This window comes from Delphinapterus leucas, chromosome 8, assembly GCF_059928025.1.
Source record: "Delphinapterus leucas isolate spDelLeu-1000000601 "Yukka" chromosome 8, BTC_Dleu_Yukka2, whole genome shotgun sequence".
In the NCBI taxonomy this organism is placed as follows: domain Eukaryota; kingdom Metazoa; phylum Chordata; class Mammalia; order Artiodactyla; family Monodontidae; genus Delphinapterus; species Delphinapterus leucas.
This window is the reverse complement of record NC_143136.1, coordinates 60,762,915-60,786,689: the sequence shown is the minus strand read 5'-3', so window position 1 is coordinate 60,786,689 and position 23,775 is coordinate 60,762,915. Positions and strand designations below refer to the sequence as shown.

General features: G+C 42.4%; 1 protein-coding gene and 1 non-coding gene across 3 annotated transcripts in view; both read left to right on the top strand.

Moving 5' to 3' along the window:
- The first annotated feature begins 4,266 nt into the window (after window positions 1-4,266).
- Window positions 4,267-23,775, top strand: part of METAP1D (methionyl aminopeptidase type 1D, mitochondrial) — a 78,212-nt gene continuing 58,703 nt past the window's right edge. For both annotated transcript variants that reach the window (XM_089916666.1, XM_022570037.3), the window contains exon 1: window positions 4,267-4,370. In XM_089916666.1, coding sequence (XP_089772792.1) covers window positions 4,331-4,370 — 40 coding nt within the window. In that variant the 5' untranslated portion in view covers window positions 4,267-4,330. The remainder of the gene's footprint in view (window positions 4,371-23,775) is intronic.
- On the top strand, window positions 21,143-21,214 carry TRNAV-UAC (transfer RNA valine (anticodon UAC)). Its single transcript has one exon. It is a non-coding gene; the product is annotated as a tRNA-Val (tRNA).

The following is a 23,775-nucleotide window of genomic DNA, read 5'->3' as shown; positions in this document are numbered from 1 at the left end:
CTAATTTTTCTGATTCAGATGACAAAACTGAGAAGCAAGCTCAGAAAGGGAGAATGAAGGCACCTGAGGCTAAATGACAGCTCTACTGAAGCTGTGCAGGTCCCAGGGCACCAGTTTCCCCCAGCAGGCCACAGAACCTGCTTTGTGCCTAGTAGGAAACACCAGTTTATTTCAGTTAGTCTTATGTGTTCATATGTAACAAGCTTCTTCTATAGATATGTAAGCACCTTAGTCTTTATTTTATAGTCTATGTTTTTAAGTATCTTGCATTATAAGTAATCTTCATAAGTACTTAAAAATCTAAACTGTGTAACAAGTTACAGGATGATGTATTACAAAGCAAAATTTATTTTTAAAAGGATTTACTGGGACTTTCCTGGTGGCGCAGTGGTTAACAATCCACCTGCCAACGCAGGGGACATGGGTTCGAGCCCTGGTCCGGGAAGATCCCACATGCTGCGGAGCAACTAAGGCCATGCGCCGCAACTGCTGAGCCTGCACTCTGGTGACCTCGAGCCACAAGTGCTGAGCCCGCGTGCCACAACTGCTGGAGCCTGCATGCCTGGAGACCGTGCTCTGCAACAGGAGAGGCCGCCACAGTGAGAGGCCTGAGCACTGCAACGAGGAGTGGCCCCTGCTCTCTGCAACTAGAGAAAGCCTGTGAGCAGCAACGAAGACCCAACACAGCCAAAAATAAATAAATAAATTTATTAAGAAAAAAAAAGAGATTTACTTCATGTAGCATAATCCCTAGAGCATTTTAAATTGTTAACCTGAATTACAAATTCAGTATCTACATTATAGAAACCAATATAATTTCAATTTTATCACAAACTTATATACAGCTTTTGAAAAACTTATGTAATATAAGTCTAAAATAAACTATCATTAAGTAGAAGAAGGAGGAAAGAAAAAAATGACTTTTTAAAAATGAGAATATCGGAATTTATTTCTGATTTATTTCTTTAATAAAAGAAGATTAGATTTTAAAAGATGCTAATAAGACAATCTTTTAAAAAGCCAAGGTAAACGACCTATAAAGCAATAATTAATCACAATTAATAAAAATATTTTAACATTTAAGAATGAATTTCTGGACACAGAAACTGAAGGTATTAGGAAGTTATACTTTATTTCTTGATCCCTGGTTTTGAAAAATTATTCAGCATTTTTTTTCAAGAAACACAAGTACAAACTATGAATAATGGTGGGAGTTCAAATCAATGAAGTGCCACAACATAATTAACCTTCATTTCACAGATGGGAAGATGGGCAGAAATGGAGTAGAGAAGTGAGTCAGTAGTAGTTACTCAACTAAATGAAAGCAATCTAATGCCCTAACACCCAGGATCACAGATGTTAGAATTGCCACGGATCTTAGATGTCAGGGGTCCAGCCCTTTTTTATACCGTTGATCAGTATGCATATATCTCATAAATTGATGATTTTGGAGGACACATGCTGGCAGTTCTTAATCTTTCTAAGGTCAGAAGGATGTGATGAAAGAACCTAAATCAAGAATCGGTGCACAAGCTATCACCTGTGCAAGTTCATGTCTGCTTCATTTCTAGCTCATCCTGCATATCCACATCCTTGATGAACTTACTGGAAATTTCCTCACTGGATTCCACTATGGTGGTGCCACCTGAGTTCTCATAGTGTTTCCTTTTCCTTTTCCTTCTAGTTTCAGGGAAATAAATTGTGCATTGGTTTTCCAAGGATTGGCTGAGCTGAATCACACGAACATGTGTTCTATTTCAGATGTGTTTGAAATTGGGCTTAATGCCTTCTGACATTTCTCTAGGGACTTCTAGGTTTCTTTTTTTTTGCACACTTCTTGAGACTCGGTGTTCTGCTAACTCTCAGGTTCCTTTCCTGCACTCAGATTGTTGGCTTCAGTTACACTGAGGACAGATTAGCACGTTCAAAAACTCTCCTTGGAATTGATCTGCGTTTGAAAAAGGTGGGGCTTGAAGTCACCTGAAAGAGTACTTTTCATTCTCATCCTTGTATATTTTACCTACCTCAGTGGAAAACATTTTTTCTTTTTATCTTTCAAGGTGACCCCAAAGCATACAAAACTGGGTCTCCAAGAAGTATAGATGTGTCCTCTAATGAACTACCCAAACTCACTCTCGTTTTTCTCTTTCTGACTTACTTCACTTTGTACGACAGACTCTAGGTCCATCCACCTCACTACAAATAACTCAATTTTGTTTCATTTTATGGCTGAGTAATATTCCATTGTATATATGTGCCACATCTTCTTTATCCATTCATCTGTCGATGGACACTTAGGTTGCTTCCATGTCCTGGCTATTGTAAATAGAGCTGCAGTGAACATTGTGGTACATGACTCTTATTGAATTATGGTTTTCTCAGGGTACATACCCAGTGGAGGGATAGTCTGTCATACAGAGTGAAGTAAGTCAGAAAGAGAAAAACAGATACCGTATGCTAACGCATATATATGGAATCTAAAAAACCGGTACTGATGGACCTAGTGGCAGGGCAGGAATAAAGATGCAGACGTAGAGAACGGACTTGAGGACACAGTGGGGAAGGGGAAGCTGGGATGAAGTGAGAGACTAGCATTGACATATATACAGTACCAAATGTAAAATAGATGGCTAGTGGGAAGCTGCTGCATAGCACAGGGAGATCAGCTCAGTGCTTTGTGATCACCTAGAGGGATGGGATAGAGAGAGTGGGAGGGAGACGCAAGAGGGGATATATGTATACATATAGCTGATGCACTTTGTTGTACAGCAGAAACTAACACAACATTGTAAAGCAATTATACTCCAATAAAGATGTGGGAAAAAAAAGTAAAAACATCAGGACTATGTAGTCATTAAAAAGAATGAGCTCTAAGTGTTCTAAGATTTGATGTTCATGAGTGGAAAAGCAAGTTGCAACAGTAAGTATGTGATTCCATTTAAAATCTTTACACATATTTGCCTGTAAAAGGCATGGAGTGACACACACAGTGGCTGACTAAATAGTGGGATTGTGGTGTGTAGAGAGGGTGAGGAAGGGGATTTACCCTTTCTTTAAAAAATCATTTCTGGGGGCTTCCCTGGTGGCGCAGTGGTTGAGAGTCCGCCTGCCGACGCAGGGGACACGGGTTCGTGCCCCGCTCCGGGAAGATCCCACATGCCGCGGGGCAGCTGGGCCTGCGCGTCCGGAGCCTGTGCTCTGCAACGGGAGAGGCCACAGCAGTGAGGGACCCGCGTAGCACCAAAAAAAAAAAAAATCATTTCTGAATTGTCTGGGTTTTTCACGGAGTGTGTAGTTAAATTAAATTCTTAAATATTAATTAGCAGACATCACACATGTTCACCAAGAATCCTTATCAATCTTTACTGCATTTGGAGACTGTTACATTCTTGGTTTGACTGGGTCCATGCAGAGTTCAATTCCTTCACCAGACATTCCTTGAATATCAGGTTCTTTGCTGGGTACCAGGCTACCAAGATGATTAATACCTGGTCCATGACAGAATGGAAATATGCCCCAGAATGCAGATAAGAGGAACAGCGAATTTGGTAAAAATTGACACTGTCATCACTAGGAATACATCAGCTCCCTCGCTTGATTCATAACTGGCCTTCTGTAGCCTTCATCTTTCGGCAGCGCAATTGGCAGACGTCATCCTCTCATTGTTAAAAGTCAAATTTAGGATTAAGACTCCACTTAATACCGCTGAGCTCGAGGTGTCCTTGGGGAAGGAGAAGTCCCCTGAATATACCCACTCTGGTACCCAGAATAGATTTTGCAGCTGCACACAGATCCTGTCTTGTCTGTTGTCTCTGCTGAGTAATGTAGATTCTGGGACAGCAAAGGGGCAGCTGGTGACTTTGAACCAAATTTTACCTTTCAACTGAATCCAGGGAAATAATTTGCAACAAAGAGCAGACGATGCAAAGTGCTATGTTGAACGCTAGATTGTGCTTTATTTTTTCCTCCCAACTTTACGTTTCCATGCACCAAAATGTTGATGCTACAAATATTGGATACCACGCTTACCTGACAGGCTTCTTCCATCCCACCTGGGCGCGGGGGCTCAGAGCGAGCGCGCGAACCGCGGCTGGAGCCCGTCTCTCGCGGCCGGAGCGGGCTCGGCCGGCCGCGGGTTCCCCTACTGGCCCCGGTGCCCGAGCCGCTCCGCCGCCTGGGCTCCCGCAGTCAGCTCCCGCCGCGCACGCGCACTCTCCCTCTGGCGGCCTCGGCGCCTCCGGTCTTCGGCACGGCTGCGACTGGACTGCTCCAACGGGCGGGGCGGGGCGAGGAGGGGGCGAGAGCCCGAGGCCACGTGACCGACGCCAACATGGCGGCGCCCAGCGGCGTCCACCTGTTCGTCCGGAGAGGTAAGCACCTGGAGGACAGTTCCGCGGGGCTTCTCACTGTCGCTCACTGGCTACGCAGTCGGGTTCAAAGGAATACACGTCCGCGATCAGACATCTTGGCGCACACGAATGTGCTTTCAGTTCTGCGGACAGACGCAGACACACGATGACACATTGCCACAGGAACATACCCACAAGTGTTCATTTGTCACTTGCCTAGATCACGTCACTGCGTGGCATCTATTTGCAGTCGCTCCTTGAGATTTATGGGACATTGTCTGAGGTTTTCTTCTCCCACGTCAGTTGTGTGTTTGCTGTAGCAAACTCTTTTATTCCTGAGGCGGAGCAATGAACCTACAGTAACTGAAATGCGCCTCGACCCTCAGTTGCCGCAGAGAAAGCAACTTGTATCCGTTGGCATGATTCAACACGTCTTTTGGGGAACTTGCAAAATGTGATTATTCTCTTCCATTGACTTAAAGTTAAGAAGAGGAGAAATTTTGTCTGGTTAGCTTTCAGTAGGTGTTACTCTTGTGTGAGTGGTGAGATTTTAGTAAATGTGCAAATACTTTTGCAGGTGAATCTTTGTTGGATTTGAACCGGTTTCTGAATCTTTGTTGGAAAGAACTAGGAAGTTTCAAGGATGGGGGAAGAAGGAAATTAAAATATTTTCAAGGACTATTTAGGTTTCAGGCATGTAGGAACAACAGTCCTATGAGGCAAATATTATTTTCACAGTAAATAGCTACCGTTTATTAAGTGCTTTTGAAGTACATGATACTGTGTTAAGCACCTAACATATGCTAGCTACCTTTTAAAACCCAGTGAGTTAGGCATTATTCTCTGCTGATGAGAAAAGTGAGACAAAGAGGTTAAGTAATAAGACTAAGATTGCACAGATTGTAAGGGGCAAAATGGGCATTTGAACATGGCACTGATTTCTTTTCTTTTCTTTTCTTTTTTTTTAAGTGCTCATTCCTCTGCCCTGCATGGCATGGTCTCTTCACAGAAATCAGTGTGCAAAGTTCAGATGAGACAGGACAAGTATGATGAGCATGTGTGAGAAGTAAAAAGGAAGATGTTTTTAGAGAGGGAGGAGGTTGGTAGGCAGATAGACCTCAGTCTTTCAGTGTAATATAGTGTTAGTGGAGATGACTAAGGAGCCACAGGAAGATATGAGGTGAGAGATGTGTAAAGGGAAGGTGATGTAGGCAGTATTTTGGACTGGTTGGAAGGGAGAGTGGAGGCCAGTGTGAGAGTACAGCCTTGTGAAAAGAGCACCCATTTACATCTCTTAAGATCTGGGTTCCAATCCAAACTCTGTTTACTAATCAAGTTACTTTTTTTCTGTTTCCTCTTTTGACAAGAAATAATGGCGTTTGGACTTCTTTTTTGTGCACTGCAGGTAATGGTGAAGAGGATCTGGGCAGATAGTCAAGGTAGAGGAGGAGCCAAAACACACACACACACACACAGACACACACACACACACACACGTGTTATATACACACACATATATGTATGCATATGTATATAATCTCTTTGCAGAGTATAGAAATAACATATTCATCTTTTTTTTTTTTTTTTGCGGTACGCGGGCCTCTCGCTGCTGTGGCCTCTCCCGTCGCGGAGCACAGGCTCCGGACGCGCAGGCTCAGCGGCCATGGCTCACGGGCCCAGCCACTCCGCGGCATGTGGGATCTTCCCGGAGCGGGGCACGAACCCGTGTCCCCTGCATCGGCAGGCGGACTCTCAACCACTGCGCCACCAGGGAAGCTCCATATTCATCTTTTTTGTGACTTATGATTTTGACAAATGGTGGTTCAGACAGTCTTGGAAAAAGCTATTACAGAAATAGCTATAGTAACCCATCCCACTATACCCCACAAGAGGGTTATCTTCTGACTAGAAGAGGGGGATCTTCTGATTAGAAGAGGGAGGGAAAATATGTCATCAGGAAGACATTTAGTGATAGGGAAAGGCCCCTTTATGGATTATTCATAATTACTTTTATTATGCATTGCAGACAGGTTGTCCTGTACCACCTGCTCTCCGCCCCCCAGGGTTGAAAATGAAGGGTAAATTTATGAAGGGTACTCTCTTTTCTCTCTTCCTCCTTTTCACCCTTTTAGATTGATGTAAATTAATCCACTATAAGTCTTTATGTGCCAGGATTTATCGTCAGCATCTATGTGCACCTTTCCCTCTTGGAAAATGGGAAGAAGAGATTTTTTTTTTTTTTTTTTTGGCTGCGTTGGGTCTTCGTTGCTGTGTGTCAACTTTCTCTAGTTGTGGTGAGCGGGGGCTACTCTTCGTTGTGGTGCGCAGGCTCCTCATTGCAGTGGCTTCTCTTGTTGTGGAGCACGGGCTCTAGGCGCGCGTGATTCAGTAGTTGTGGCACGCAGGCTCAGTAGTTGTGGCTCGCAGGCTCTAGAGCACAGGGTCTGTAGTTGTGGCGCACGGGCTTAGTTGCTCCGTGGCATGTGGGATCTTTCTGGACCAGGGATCGAACCCATGTCCCCTGCATTGGCAGGCAGATTCTTAACCACTGTGCCACCAGGGAAGTGCCAGAAGAGATTTTTTAACCTCTTAAGAAGGGCATAAGGTTTCTCTCATGACTCTCCAGCTCATTGTAGCTTTAATCACAGTACACCCTCTATATAGTAGTTACCTACTTCCTCTCTCCATCCCCACTCCTAACTAGATTGTTAATTCTTGTTGAGCAGGAGCCATGTCTTATCTATATGTGTATCTTAATAAGCACAGTACCTGGCTGAAGAGCTTACTGAATTGAGAGGCTGTTAAGACTTGTTCTCTTCTGAGGAATTCCCTGGCGGTCCAGTGGTTAGGACTGGGTGCTTTCACTGCCGAGGGCATGGGTTCAGTCCCTGGTCAGGGAATTAAGATCCCGCTTAAGATCCCGCAAGCCCTGCAGCTTGGCCAAATTTGTTCTCTTCTATCATGGGCTAAGGGATGGGTGGAAACTATAAGTAGTGACATTGGAAAGGGGAAAGGATGGATTAGTCTCTTGGAAGGTAGAGAGAAGGTAACAAGAGCCTTTTAGGAATGAAGGTACTCCTGGTATTAGCACTGACACTAAATCCCTGATCACGGTGCAAAATCCCTACCCTGGGACCCCAGGAGCTCTGTCCTTGCTTAATCTCTCACTCCCAGTTGCCACTTTATTAGAATCTTTGTTCCAGCTCTCGAAGCTGGCACGTAAGATCCTTTGCCCAGTGAGTATGGGAAGGAATGGTGAAGGCAAAGAAGGGAGCATATTTTCTTTTTTACACTCTTGTTCCTTTTTTGAGCCAGTCTCTCCTGGCTTGCCTCCTGTTTCTCTGATTTTCCCAGACTTCCACTAGGCTCTTCTTCTACTTCTAGATTTTTAAATATTAGTGTTCCCCAGGATTCTGTTCTAAGCCCTCATCCCTGTTTCCTCTCTTGGTTGTCAGCAATCAAATTTACCTACCTCAATGACTGTCAAATCTATACAGTTTTTAAAAATCAACAGAGTATCCCCTGGAACTGAACACCAGGTCTGAATGCCAGCTCTCTGTTAGGTATCTTTTCCTAGATGTCTCACAGGCCCTTTAAGCTCAACAAGTCCAAAATGGAAATGAATATTTTCCTGCACATCTGCTTCTCCGCATATATACTCTGTCTCCATTAATGGCATCACCATCCAGGCAGTACCTAAGTGTAAGTATTTAAGGGCTTTTGGTCCCCACCACTGCCTTCAGTGTCTGTGTCCAGTGAGTCAGTAAATCCCATTTCTTGGATGCCTCCAGTTTTCTGCATGGTCTGGGTATAATTCTTTACCATCCCTTGTAACTGGTCTCCACCTCAGTCCACCTTCTTCCCCACAGCCAGCTGTCTTTCTAGAATTCAGATCTGATTATGATGCTTCCCTACTAAAACAACCTCTGGGGACTCTTCATTACTGGGATAGTCTGAATCCCTCAGCATCGAAGGATAGCACCATCTCAGTCTGGCCTCAGTTTACCTTTTCAGCCTTAGGTCCTGCCAGTTTCCTAACCTCATATCTCTGCTAAGGTTCGCCATTGTGTACCTCCTTAATTGCTTTGCCTGCAATGTCTTTTTTCACCCAGCAAACCATTCATCCTTCAAGGCCACACTTAAATGCCATCTCTCCTTTGAAGCTGTATTTGCCTCTGCCCAGGCTAAGCTAACCCAGTCTGCTTACATAGCACTCAGGGCATGCCTTTATCACAACGCTTATTACCCTGTATCAGAGTATGCACACTTATCTGAAAAGTATTTGTTTACACCTCCATCTCCCTTGCTAGAATGGGAGCTTCTTAGAGACAAGAATCTTATCTTCTTCATCTCTGTCTTCCCAAAACCTGGCATACAATGTGTATACATAGTAAGTACTCAGTTTCATAACCAAATGAAAGACCTTTCAGACTGCAACCTCCTGTAGGAACATTTGTTCACAAAAGTTATATGGTAGGCCTAAAGAATAATTTATCTCAAAATGTCAGTTTTTGTCATATGACCAGCCTAGTTAGTGACTTTGTTCCCTGCCCCCACCCCCTTTTATAGTCCATCTCCCTCCAAGATTAATTTAAGGCAGTGTTCCTTCTGTATACCTTTTTGGGCAACTGTGAGAATTCCAGGTAATGTGAGTTGTGAGTCAGACTTACTGGAGATAATTAGAAAAAAGAGGTTGGGAGGGGGAAGGGAAGAAATCTGAAAGAGAAGTGCTTAAGGCTTAAGCAGTGTAGTCATGGGAGAGATGAAGGAAGCTGATGGAAGTAAACCCTTGGACCTAATCACTATCCTGCTGTCCTTCCACAATCCATGTGGAGGGAACTGATGCCAGTGAGAGGAGAGGGGGCAGATTGTGGCAAGTCCAGCAGAAAGTCTAAGAAAGGCACAGTTGGTGGGTGTGTGAAATAGTTTGGCTTTTCCAGAGGGCTGTGTGGCAATGTGTATCAAGGTGTAAGGTATACATACTTTTTACCTAACAATTCTGCTTTTAGGAATTTATCCTGCGAGAACAATAAGATGAGTGTACAAAGTTGGATAAATAAGAATGTCACTTTATAATAATGGTAATTGGGAAATATTCACCATAATCTGAAATGTCCATTGGTAAGAGAATGACTAAATATATTATAGTTTATCCATGCAATGGCGTGCTGTGCAGCCATTAAAAAGATGATGTAGATATACTGTAGACTTAAAAAGTCATGGACATGCATAGAGGAGGAAAGGCTGGTATAGAACAGTAAATCCCACTTACATAAAGTTTGTATCTTTGTTTCCTTATATGTATATATGCCCAAAGAAATATCTAGCATGATGCTCACCCAAGTGTTCATAGCTCTTATTTCCAGATGGTGAGATTGTACTGATTTTTACTTTCTTTATAATTGATGTGTTTGAATTTTATACATTGAGAAGTTAGCATTTTTATTTTCCAAACCTTTTTTTTTTAAACTGTATAAAAGAAAAAACCAACCAAGCAAATACGAAAGATATCAAATGTTTGAATGGGACCAGACCCAAGGGAAAAATTTCTTTTACTGTGCATATTCTCTGCAACAGAGCAAAATGTCTATGTAATTTATAATATAGGAAAGGAACACCTTTAAGATTTCCATGATCAAGGAATGGTAACTGGAAATTACTTATATATACTCATTACTGTAATTTAAGATGCATATAATGCTACTAATATTTTATTATTCTTGTCTTTTTTTAACAAATGTACAAATTTTTACAAGTGCTTTTGTTCATTTGTGACTCTAAGGCCATAGATTCTTCCACTAAGAATTTTCTTATGATAGTGGTTTTTCAAAAATTTAACCTCCAGGTAGGGGAGGGGCTATATTACATAATAAATTAGGTACTTTAAACTTTTGTCAACTGACCTGAGATCCTTACTGTTTTGTATAGATTCAGGAGGAAAATGTATCCTCAGTTTCATCAAACCAACTTAGAAATCATCTTTTGGGATGCAGGCCATGGATGATTTGGAAAATATCAATACTATTAATAAGGAGCTTCCTGTGACTTAAACTCTATTCATGTTGATAGCTGAGAATGGAGATGGATTTTTGCTATATGATTTTTTTTAACAAGTACCTTAATACAAGTACAAATAAACTCTGTTATGATATGGCTTGTTACTACATAAATTAAAGCATACTTAACAATCAAATCATGACCCTGAATTCCCTAAAGTCAGACTTGTCCCTCAAGCCATGTGTGCTCTTATGTTTTCCCTCTGCTTGAAATAGCTTTCTGTAACGCATAGTTCCTGTCTCCCATTGAAATTACGAACTTTAATACACACATTGAGGCACGTAGACCCTCAATGATGAATGCTGTGCAGTCATTAACCAAAAAGAAAAAAAAAAGGTGTTGACCTCTATTTGTTGACGTGGAATGATATTCACAACATATATTATTTGGAAAATGCAATTTAATCTTATTTTGTGAAATCAAATATTGATATATCCATGTGTGTCAAAGTGTAGAACATACAGAGAGAGAGAGAAAGATAGAGAGAATGGCATTCACCTACATAAATATTCACAGTTTTTATGAAATGTTCACTTTCCCCAAGCATTGGGAATCTTTGAAAATGCAGAGTGGATGCTATGTATCTTTGGGAATTTGGCAAGATGGGAGGAGAATAAGATATATGCAAAGCTTCATTTGAACATTATCTTGTTTTTCAGTTAAAACAGTTTTTTCTTGTAGAGATTGGATTTTCTTTTTTAGCTTTTGAATGTGCGGAATTTCAAGCATAAAGAAAAGTGGAGAGAGCAGTACATACCCATCACCTAGTTACAATAGTCATCAATTTATGGCAGCTCTTGTTTCATCTTTACCCCCAGCCACTTCCCCTCCCCAAGCTGGATTATTTTGAAGCACATCTCAGATATATAATTTCATCTGTAGATTTTTCATTATGTATCTCCAAAAGCCAGGAGCCTTTAAAATTTTCTTCATATATTGCACTTATCAGTTCTAGAATGTACATTTGGTTCTTTTCTTACAGTTTCCATTTCTGTGTTGAGGTTTCCCAGCTGTTTACTCACGTGCATCTTTTCCTTTAAGTACTTGTACGTACATATTTATAACAGCTGTTTTAAAGTCCTTATCTGTTAATCTGTCATCTGGGTGATCTCAGGGTCTTTTTCTGTTTTATTGACTTTTTTTTCTTGACTGTGGATCACATTTTTCTGTGCTTCATATATGTAATTTTATCTTCTTCCCAAGTGGATAATACCTTGTGGAGATTATGCTGTTCTGCCAGGCGTGGTTTTCTTCCTTGGTGGATCTGTTTGTTTTGCTCTTAGTACTAGAGTGTGGCTCTTACTCTAGTGCAGAGTTCAGCAAACTTTTTCTATAAAGGGCCAGATAGTAAATATCTTAAACTTCTGTGGGCCCTATCGTCTCTACTGCAGCTACTCAAGTCTGCTAATATAGTACAAAGGCAGCATAGACAGTATATAAACAAATGAGCATAGCTATATTCCAATAAAATTTTATTTATAAGAAAGACAGTGAGCCGGGTTTGGCTCACAGGTCTTAATTTGCCCACCTTTGCTCTGCATGTGCGTGGTTCTTATTCCACTGAAGGCCCACTTATTCAGTTCTTATTCCACTGAATGCCTGTGGGGCTCAGTGAGGTCCATCTACTCGGGTTGGGCTAAGACTTCAACTTCTCCCAGCCCTGCAACCTCTGGAATCTCTATTCAGCTCTCAGCCTTGCACCAGCCGCTGTCTGGTAGGCCTTGTGCCTCTCTGTTTCCCAGAACCCTCAGTACTGCACAAATTCCAGCTGCTTCAGCAGCCAGCCCTCTGCTCTCTGCCTCCCTAAGTAAACAATGAGGGGCTGTGCTTGGCTTGGGCTCCATCTCCCAAGGCCACATTTGGGACGGTTTCCCCAGGCAGAACACTGGAGCCAATCTGGGCTCACCTTGTGTACTTATTTACCCTCAAGTTTCACTGTCCTACATTGTTCAGCAGCCAATGCCAAAAAATAGCTCCTTCACGTTTTGTCGAGTTGTCTAGTCATTTAAGGCAGGAAGGAATTCTAGTACCAGTTATGCCAACATGGCTAGAAGAGGATGTCAGGTTTTTTTTTTTTATTCAGTAAGTTTATTTTCCCAGGTTTTTTTTCTTGAAATTTATTTGTTGAAGCAACTGACTCGGCATGGAGCTTTCGACATTCTGGATTTTGCTGACTGTATTTCCAGTGGAGTCATTTAAAATGTTCCTCTATTAACTGGCAGTTAGACCCAAGGCCTGACTTGATTTACGTTACACTTTTTGTTGTTGTTGTTGTTTTGGGCAAGAATACTTCCTAGAGTATTGCTTTATGTGATGTTAGTGGCCACTGGTGATCATTACTTGGCTCCATTAGCTCATTAAGACTTTGCAAAATGGTAATATTTTAATTCAGTCATTCCTTCTGCGTTTATTAGCTAGAAGATATCTACAGAAAGAAACTTTCTCGTCAAGTATTTGATTACCCTGATAGACCTCATACTGAAAAGTTAAATGTTTGATTTGTTCTCTGTATTTACCAGTTCTTAAAATAACAAGTTTATCCTCCAAAAGTGACCAATGAGTTGTGTTTAGAACTGTGTGGATTTATGTTTAATTGGGTATCTACTTCCTTAATTTTCTGAAAGTATATGAAAGGATCACTCAGTGTGGAAATGTAATCCTAAAGCAAGATTGAAAGATTATAGAAAGAAGAGCAAAAGCAATTGACAGAAATAGCATTTAAAAAAATGAATTTAGGGAATTCTTACTATAACAATATTAAAGCAGGAGGTTATAGAGTAAGAAAGGATTGAACATCCTCCAGTGTTTGTTGCAAGTTGAGTCCCATGGTGTTAGTCCTTCACATTGCAGCAAGAGGTTCAGTTTTGTATCTAGTGAAACGTCAGATCTTGTGCTTAGAATAATATGCTTCTTAATATCTAGAGAGTGATTATATATCAGAAAAAGCAACTGGTAAAGATCTGATTTTGGATCCTGTCTCTACAACTTATTATCACGTGAATTTAAAAAGTAATGTAATTTTCCACTCAACTTTTCTGTGAACCTAAAGCTGCTCTAAAAATTATGTCTATTAAAAAAAACAACTTAACCTTTCTGAATTTCACTTTCTTCACCTGTTTTCAAAAAAAGAAAGGGTCTAAAATTATCTAAGTTAAATGAAAATTAAGAAATTAAGTGGGAGAACCTGTGAAAGTATCTAGCACAAGAAATGTCCCTTCCCTTTTTGCAGATGTTCTCCATTGGTTGAAGCAATTACAAGGAAGCCCAGATTCGGGGAAGGGGATATAGAGTCCCTCTTGATGGGATACGTGTCAATGAATCAAGGCAATCTAAGGCTGTTTCTTGGATACAATGGGAAGGAAGAAGATGGACTCCTCAAATACATGCAAAATTTTGTCTATATGGACACTTTCCTGAAGGAAAATATGCGTGACTTTCATTAATTTCTCGAAGTAAGATGATTTGAAAAAACAGTAGCATCTCCCTTAGAATATCAATATTCTTTGATACCCCTCCCACTGAGAAGTGGGGTCTCACTTAGTTGCTCCACGGCACGTGGGATCTTCCGGACCAGGGCTCGAACCTGTGTCCCGTCCCCTTGAGTCTAGACTGTCTTGTGACTACTTCAACCAAAAGAGAATTGGGGAGGTGATGCTGTGTGACTTTCAAGGCTGTCATAAAAGGAGATGCAGCTTCTGCTTTGTTCACTAGAACAGTCATGCTGGCAGCTTCAGCTGCCTTGTAAGAAACCCAACTACCCTGGGGCTGCTGTGTTGTGAGGAAGCCAAGCCACTTGAAGAGGTTCTTTGAAAGTTATCCAGTCAGGAGACCTAATCTTTGAGTCATCCCATTGCAGGCACCAGACATGTGAATGAGCCTTCAGATGGTTCCAGCCCACAGCCCTAGAGTCATCCCCAGCCAAGTCTTCTTCTTTACTCAGGGCCTCAGATATCATGCAGCCTCAGACATTCATTTCCAAATTCCCGACCCAAAGAATCCATGAGCATAATAAAATTATTAGTTCTGTTAAAACACTGTTAACTTTTGGGTAACTCGTTACAAAGCAGTATTAACTAGAACACTATGTAATATCTAAGAGCCAGCAGCAATTAATTTTCAGTGGAAAACCTAAAGGACAACTTATAGGTAGTACATGCAGGCAGGCAGTCACAAAATATCTCCCACAAAACTTGGAGTCACCACACACAACAAGTATGGCTTATCACCAGATATTTATTTATTTATTTAAAAAATTTTGTTTAGACTTCCCTGGTGGTGCAGTGGTTAAGAATCCGCCTGCCAATGCAGGGGACACTGGTTCGAGCCCTGGTCCGGGAAGATCCCACATGCCGCGGAGCAACTAAGCCCGTGAGCCACAGCTACTGACCCTGTGGTTTAGAGCCCGCAAGTCACAACTACTGAGCCTGCGTGCCACAACTACTGAGCCCGTGCGCCTAGAGCCCGTGCTCCTCAAGAGAAGCCACTGCAATGAGAAGCCCGCGCACCACAACAAAGAGTAGCCCTCACTGACCGCAACTAGAGAAAGCCCGTGTGCAGCAACGAAGACCCAACACAGCCAAAAATAAATAAATTAATTAATTAATTTTAAAAAATATATATTTTTTTGGCTGCCCACGCTGCTTTTGGGATCTTAGTTCCCTGACCAGGGATTGAACCTGCACCTCAGCAGTGAAAGCATGGAGTCCTAACCACTGGACCGCCAGGGAATTCCCTATCACCAGATATTTATAGTCTAGATGAAGTTTATTAATCGGGAGTCATTTTTACCATAAGTGATATTACTCAGTATCATGGCTGACTTTCCACATTTGCCAGGTTTCCAAAGAGAACAGAGCTAGAAAGTTAACCCAAGGTCAAATGTGTCAATAGAGAACTATCCATTGAGAAAAGCAAAGTAAGAATATTAATATTAGACAGAATAGAATTTAAGGCAAAAAGCATCAAAGAGGACAAAGAGGTTCATGGACCTTTTCTCTTTCTACCCTCACTATCCCCTTAATGATCTCATTAGTCATATGACTCTAATAACACATTAAGCTGTTGCCTCCCATGTTTATGCCCTCAGCCAAGACCTTTCTCCTAAATTCCAGACTCATACATCCATCTGCTTACTTGACATTTCCAAATGTCGAAATCGACATGTGCAAAACTCCAAAACTGGACTTCTAATCTCTTCCCTAAAATTTGCTCCACTCCAAAGACTTCCCTACCTTAGTTGTTGGTAATTTTATCCTGTCAGTTTCTCAGACCATAAACCTTCAAATCAACCCCAATTCCTTTCTTTCTCTCACGTATCCAGTCTGTCAAGAAATCCCATTGAATCTACCTTTTTAAAAAAATAAATTTATTTATTTATTTATTTTTGGCTGTGTTGGGTCTTTGTTGCTGCACACGGGCTTTCTCTAGTTGTGGTGAGCGGGGGCTACACTTCGTTGCGGTGCGTGGGCTTCTCATTGTCGTAGCTTCTCGTTGCAGAGCAGGGGCTCTAGGCACACAGGCTTCAGTAGTTGTGGCACGTGGGCTCAGTAGTTGTGGCTCGCGGGCTCTAGAGTGCAGGCTCAGTAGTTGTGGTGCACGGGCTTAGTTGCTCTGCGACATGTGGGATCTTCCCGGACCAGGGCTCCAACCCGTGTCCCTTGCATTGGCAGGCAGATTCTTAACCACTGCGCCACCAGGGAAGCCCCAAATCTACCTTTAAGATATATCCAGAATGCATTTTTGACACCGCACTGTCACCACCCTGAGTTCAGTCACTATCATATCTTACCTGGATTACTGCAGTAACCACTTACTGGTCTCCCTGCTTCTACCCTTACCCTCCTATACTGGATTCTCAACACAGCAGCCAGACTGAACTTTTAAAAATGTTAAGTCAGATCATGTCATTCTTTTGCTGAAAACCTACTTCACTCAGAGTAAAAGCCAAAATCCTCATAATGTCCTGTAAGGCCCTACTCATAGCACTTAACACTTTCTAACACACTGTATGACTTATTTATTTGTCATGTTGTCTGTTGCCTACCTCCCCACATATATAGACTATAAGTTTGGCAAAGAGAAGAATTTTTGTTTGTTTTTTTCCCTGATGTATCCCAAGTACCTAGAACAATGCCTGGCACATAATAAGCACTCAATAAAGATTTTTTGAATGAATGAATGAAAAGTGGCTAATTAATAGTGATACAATAAAGTTATTAATAATGAATCTTTGAGTCAAATAACATGTTAAAATACATAAAGCAAGAGCTGTTAAAAATAAAAGGAAAAATGGATAAAACCGCAATCGTAATAGGAAACTAGCATGCCTCTAATTTGTCAATTTAAGTAGACATAACAAGGTTATTGGATTTCAGAATGTTATAATTAGTAAATTTGATTAATATTAAATTTGATACCTTGGATTAGGATTTTTTTTTACAAATATACACAAAATAGGATAAAAGATGGTAAGTTATGCCACTGAAAACCTCAGTAAGTTCTAGAAAGAAAAATTGTATAAACTGCATCCTCTGATCACAAAGCAATAATGCACAAATTAATGGGGAAAGAGGAGATTTGACCCAAGTATTGTGGAAACACAAAAGGAAACTAAATAGTGGGGTATGTACCATTTACACTGTACTGGCCTTGGAATACACAGTTCTTGTCCTGTGAGTTCACAGTCCTTGGTGGAATCAAACATGTAAATCAATTTTGCAATAGAATAAGAAGGATGCACAGATAGAGGTAAGCATATGATGCAATGGGATCATCCCGTAGAGACCGACACGCCTTCACCTTTACAGAGGAGGAGAAGACTAGGCTGAGTCCTCCAGTGCAAGGAGGGCCTGGTCAGATGAAGGAGTCTAGAAACAGAGAGGCCTCTTGTCCAAAGGCAGAGAGAGGGGTGAGAGCCTGTGCAGCCTTCTGGGATCTCGGCTGGTTTAATATGGCAAGCAAGCAGGGTGAGAGCTAGGGAGTAGCCAGTTGGAGATGCTACTTTTAGCAGTAAAATGTGTAGCATTTGGGGACTACCTGAATGGGACAACTGAAGCATGTGTGTGAAAAGGGGTAAAGATACCAGACTCCTGCTCCCTTAGGGATGGAGGAAATGATAGATGTGCATGTAGATAGTTTTTCAGCTGGGAGAGGAGACATAAAATTGAAGAAGCTCCTCGTCCCCCAATTACTTCTGTTTCTTTCTGTACATTTTTGCAGAGATTAGAGATGAAATGAGGTAGGGGGTTGGGAAATAGGAAGAAAAAATGATAAGGGATAATAGAAGGATTGCCCAGCAGTGTTGAGATCCAAGTGAAATTAGAGACCGTGTATCTGTAGTGACCCCATTCATTGCCACTGTGTGATTTTCTCCAAATGGGCATCATCCTGTGTGTATAAAAGAGTGAAGGTAGATAGTTGGATTGATTGGAATTTTCCAGATGGATGCACTGGAAGGACCAGGGAGTAAGAGAAAAGGAGAGTGGGGGGTTAGCAAGAGGGGGGTTGAATTAATGCATTCTAGAGTCTAGCCTAGGCTGGAAGTTTCCCAAGGTCATGGACCTTGTCTATTTTGTTTGTTTCTGGGCTCATTATTATTACAATGAATAATCTAGAACATAGAAGTAGAAAGGGAAGAGACTGATAGTTTGGTTGGGGGGGAAAGGAGTTGTCCTAAGACGAGAATTTCCAGCAAGAGCAAAGAACAGGTATAATGGGAATTAGAAGTGAGGAACTGGAAGATTTGGGGGTAGTAGTCTGGAGTGTCACCACGGAGGTGACTTCTGAACTGGGTTAGATGGTTTTTAGTTTAATTGGAGAAAGAAGCCTAATACCTATAACACTGCAAAACAGTATGATAGTGCTCCGGGAAAAAGAGGAAGGAAAGATAATTTGGGGCTGGAGTGATCACTTCACAGAATTGGGCCTTGAAGGATGAGTAAGGTGGTCAGCAGAGAGGCGGAGGGATGATGGAGGGGCATTTCTAAGGGGGTAAAGCAGGGCAGCGGTGGGGAAACCATGTGAATACAGGAAAAGTCAAGACCTGTTCAGAGGGTTCTGGAATGGAGGGTTTGTCTGGAGCTGACAGTTTGCGTAGAAGAGTTATGAAGAGGAAGATTAATAATACAGGTTAGGGCCAGGTGATGAGAACGTTGAAGGTCGGCTTAGGGTTTATCTTATAGGCAGCAGAGACTGATGAAGGTTTTTGACAAATAAGTGAAATAACCTGCAGCTGGTGGTGCCCTGGATGTATTGAAGAGGGAATGCTATCGTATCATTTGGGAAATATTGGTGGAAACAAAGTGATGGGGTCCTGAATTAGTGTCTTGTGTTCAGGATGGAAAGGGAGAGATGGATGCAAGAGAAATGATACAGAGAAGGAGGAATCAGGACCTGGTGGTTAGAAAGGGGACCTGAGGAAGGAGAGGAGCTGTCAGAGCAGAAAAGAGGGAGTTGGCAGAAACAGAGAACCTAGTCAGGAAAAGAGGCTCAGGAGGAAATTTTTGGATGACTCAGTAAGGGTCAGTGAAATTGGCCACTTGGAGGTCATAGAGACTTAGACCAAAATTTTATCAGTGGAAGGAGAGATGAAAAGTGATGGTGGTGGCTGCAGAGAAGTGTGGAGGTTCTTGGTTCTCTTTTTAAGCAACAACTTCATCAAGATATAATTCACAGACCATGCAATCCACCTATTTAAAGTTTACAATTCAGTGGTATTTAGTGTATTCAGAGTTGTGTGACCATCACCACCATCAATTTTATATTTTCATCACCCCTGAAAGAAACCTCTTACCCATTAGTAGTCACTCTCCAATCCCCCTATCCTCACCAGCCCTAGGTAACCACTAATCAGCTTTCTGGCTTTATAGATGTCCTATTCTGGACATTTCAAATACGTGTAATCACATAATGCGTGGTCTTCTATGACTGGCTTCTTTCATTTAGGACTGTGTTTTCAGGGTTTATTCATGTTGAAGCATGTATCAGTACTTCATCGCTTTTTTAATTGCCAAATAATATTCTACTGAATGGGATATCACATTTTGTTTATCCATTCACCAATTGTTGGACATTTGGGTTATATCCACTTTTTGACTCTTACAAATAATGCTGCTGTGGACATTTGTGTACAAGTTTTGTGTGGACGTACATTTTGGTTTTGACATAGAGGTCCTGGCTATGTTTAGATGCAGAGGGAAGGAAGGCAACTGGTAAGGAACAAGGACCACGGGAAATTCTGGAGAGCAGGGGGCTTCCTGGAGAGAGAGCAGACCTGAAAGAGGTGAAAAGGAATAGAAGGAGGAGAAGGGGGAAAATTCCCCTTGGAAGTGGTGAGAGTATCTCTACTTCTACAACAGGAGTGAAGGATGAGTGGGAATTTCTTTTTCTATGAATGAAAATACTTTGAAAATATATTTTCTGATTATAAAAGTAATACAAGGAAGGCTGTATAAAGAGAGGCTAAGAGTGTGGGTTGTCAAATCAGGCTCCTTAGGTTCGAATTCTGATGCTGCTGCTTACTAGTTGTGGAACCTTGGGCATGTTAACCTATCCAGGCTTCAGTTTCTTCATTTTTAAAATGGAGTTGAGACAAGTACTTACCTTACTAGGCTATTATGAAGATTAAAGAAATGATACCTGTGCAGCTGTATTAGTTACCTACTGCTGTGTAACAAATTACCCCGAATGACAAACTCTATGTCACAGTTTCTGAGGGGCAGGAATCTGGGTGTAGCTTAGCTGGGGGCCTATGGCTTAGGAGCTCTCATGAGGTTGTAGTTGAGCTATTGGTGGGAGCTGTAGTCATCCCAGCACTTGACTGGGGCTGGAGGACCCACTGCCAAGCTCACTCACATGGTTCTTGGCCGGCCTCAGTTCCTTGTGAAGGCCACTTTCTTGCCACCTGTGTCTCTCCATTGCACTGCTCACAACATGGCAGCCTGCTTCTTCCAGACTCGTGATCCAAGGAGGGTACCAGAGTGCCCACTGTGGCAGAAGCCACAGTCTTTTATAACCTAATTTCAGAAGTAACATCCCGTCCCCCTGCTCCCACAGACCAGCACAGTGTAGCGGACCAGGGTGTGGATGCCAGGAGGCTGGGTCATTGGCGACCACCTTGGCTACCACACAGTTCTTAATAATAAGCCCTTAATAACTACAGTTGGCCCTTGAACCACACGGATTTGACCTGCATGGGTCCACTTATACATGGATTTTTTTTTTGATAGTAAATACTACAGTGCTACATGGTCCACAGATACTGAAGGCTGACTATTTATTTGCAGATGTTCTCCTGCGAGGAGGGTCAGCACCCTTAACCCCCAGGTTGTTCAGTGGTCAACTGTATTCATAGTGGAAATATTAAGATATTATAAAAGTGGGGCTTCCCTGGTGGCTCAGTGGTTAAGAACCCCCCTGCCAATGCAGGGGACACAGGTTCGAGCCCTGGTCCAGGAAGATCCCACAGGCCGTGAAGCAACTAAGCTTGTGAGCCACAACTACTGAAGCCCACATGCCACAACTACTGAAGCCCACGTGCCTAGAGCCCATGCTCCACAACAAGAGAAGCCACTGCAATGAGAAGCCCACAGACTGTAACGAAGAGTAGCCCTCACTTGCCGCAACTAGAGAAAGCCCGCATGCAGCAACGAAGACCCAACGCAGCCAAAAATAAAAACAAATAAATAAATTTATGTTTTTTAAAAAGATATTATAAAAATGTATATAGAAGAGGGAATTCCCTGGTGGTCCAGTGGTTAGGACGCGGCGTTTACACTGCCGTGGCCTGGGTTCAATCCCTGGTCGGGGAACTAAGATCCCCCAAGCTGAGTGGTGCCACCAAAACAAAAACAAAAACAAAAAAAGTATAAAGAAGAAAGTAAAAGTCACTCACAGTCCACCATTTAGATAGAATTGGCATTTCTAAAATGACTTTTTCCCTAAGGAGGGCTACTAGTAATAGGACCATGATTTCTAAAAATTCCTTCCACATCTACGAGAGAAAGCTTATTAATTACTGAAATATTAACTTAGGAAAATGAACATTTGAGATCCTTTTATCTCTCACATTTGGAGTCTGCACATCACACTTGTTTATCCTTCTATTCAGCATTGTGATAATTCTGAATTTGGGGCATCACATACCCTGTCTCTGTCATCAGTAAGATTGTGATTTTCCTATAAGATCAAATAGAAATAGGTCATGGATGAAAAGAACACCCTCACCGGACTCCCTGCCAACTGGCTGGTCCAGCTGAAAACCAGCCCCTCTAAGAATTGATGTTACAAAAACAGCTCCTCTCTGTTGTCTTCTGTCATTTCTCCCCTACTTTATGTTCCGTGAATAGCAGCTGTTCAGGGTATTGCCGAGTGAGCACAGGGGTGCTGCAATCAGAAATGTGACTGAGCGACACAGCAGGAGAAGGCTGGGGCCGAGGGAGGTGTGTTCTGGTGATACAGTGAGTAAGTGGGAGACATGACAAACAGCCAGACAGCAGTACGATGGCCCACTGGGAAGCATGTGAAAGATTATCAATTACGTCGATTAAAAAAAAGAAAGCCCCCAGAAGTCTCTTTCACCAGAAGAGAAAAATCACAGCTGCTGAGAGTCTTGTCAAGTCTCTTAGGTGGATTGGTGCTTCGTGCTAGCTTCTTTTATAAAAGTCAGATTAATTTTCTAATACTGTTTTCTACTTTAATGTTATGGCTTTAATCATTAGACTATCACCAATTCCTTCAGGCAATAGGAAGCGATTGAAGATTTAATGAGATTCATATTGCTTGTCCTTAAATGTTGATGACTTCCTTCATGCATATTAATCATTCCTGACCTTGATCTTAAATTCCTTCCCAGCACAGATTCTCATCAAGCATACCTACTAGATCCCTCAGTGTTCACCAGGCACCTGGTTTGTTTCCAACAGGACATTAACTCTAATGTTCAGTGTACATCAGATTTTTCAGTACCCTTGTCTGATTTGTCTTCTAGTTCTTACTATGATTATAAATCTGGAAAATTTAGGGGGAGAAAAATCAGCAACCCTGAAGAGGGGATTTAGCCTAGTTTAAAAGACTGTCCTGTTCAGCAGACCTTGAACATGCCTTAATTGCTTGTCTAGGTCAGTATGTCCAACTGGCAACTCTCAGACCCCATCCAGGCCACAGAGTGTTCTGGGTGGCTGAAGTGTGTGTGCTCCGGCTGGCGATCAGCAGGACTCGGCCTTTGTCCCCTGCTTTGGCGGCCCCAGCCTTTAGTTCAGGCCTACCCCCTCCTGCCACAGGGGCCTGGGAAACCCTGGCTGACCACCTGGTCTCCTCATGCCCAGCATCCGTGCATCTGCATCCCCACCCTTGCCCCAATTATCTCCTCAGCCACCTTGGCAGATTTTCTAACCAACAGTCCTTGCCCGAACCAGGACCCAGGAAAGGAGTCGTTGGAGTGTGTGAGAGGAGAGAGGAGAGGGCTGAGGAGTCGGGGTGGTGGGGGGGAGATGAAAGTGAGAGCGAACGGGTGTGGGGGAAAGAGGGAGAAAGGATCACATCAGTTGAAGAGAAAATAAATATGTAAGACCTGGAGGGTGAGGGAGTCTGTATACAAGGAGACAGAACGAGTAGGAAGAACTAGGTAAAGAGGTGAAAGAGCTTGCTTACGGTGATGCTGAGATGAGGACCAAAAGAGGTAAATTTGCGTGTGAAAGAGGCCACCTGTGAGAGAATGGGAAGAGAAAATGGAGAGAGCAAAACAGCTCTGCTCCATAGAACCTGACCAGGCGCATCACTGGGAAACACGGTCTAACAAAGCATTTTTTCAGATTTGTGAATATGTTTTTGTTTTTTGTTTGTTTGTTTGTTTTGCGGTACGCGGGCCTCTCACTGTTGTGGCCTCTCCCGTTGCGGAGCACAGGCTCCGGACGCGCAGGCTCAGTGGCCATGGCTCACAGGCCCAGCCGCTCCGCGACATGTGGGATCTTCCCGGACTGGGGCACGAACCCGTGTCCCCTGCATTGGCAGGCGGACTCTCAACCACTGCACCACCAGGGAAGCCCGTGAATATGTTTATAACAAAAAAGTATTGTTATAGAAAAGTTAAACCGCAAACAGACCCTTAGAAGATTACATTACATTAAGGTTATTTTAGGATGTCCCAAATGCTTGCTGGCATGTTGATTGTCTTAAATGTGGCTCATCCCAACCAAGAAGTTGGACAGTATCAAGTTTGATGATGTTAAGTGCGTACCATTTTTAAAAAACAAATAAATGGAGTGCTTTTTCCATACAAATGGAAGCTTTTCATCTTCTTAAGTAATCATCTGTTGATATCGTTTAACTGAATAAGTAGGAAGATATCCATTTTGTGAAGTAGGTTTCTTAT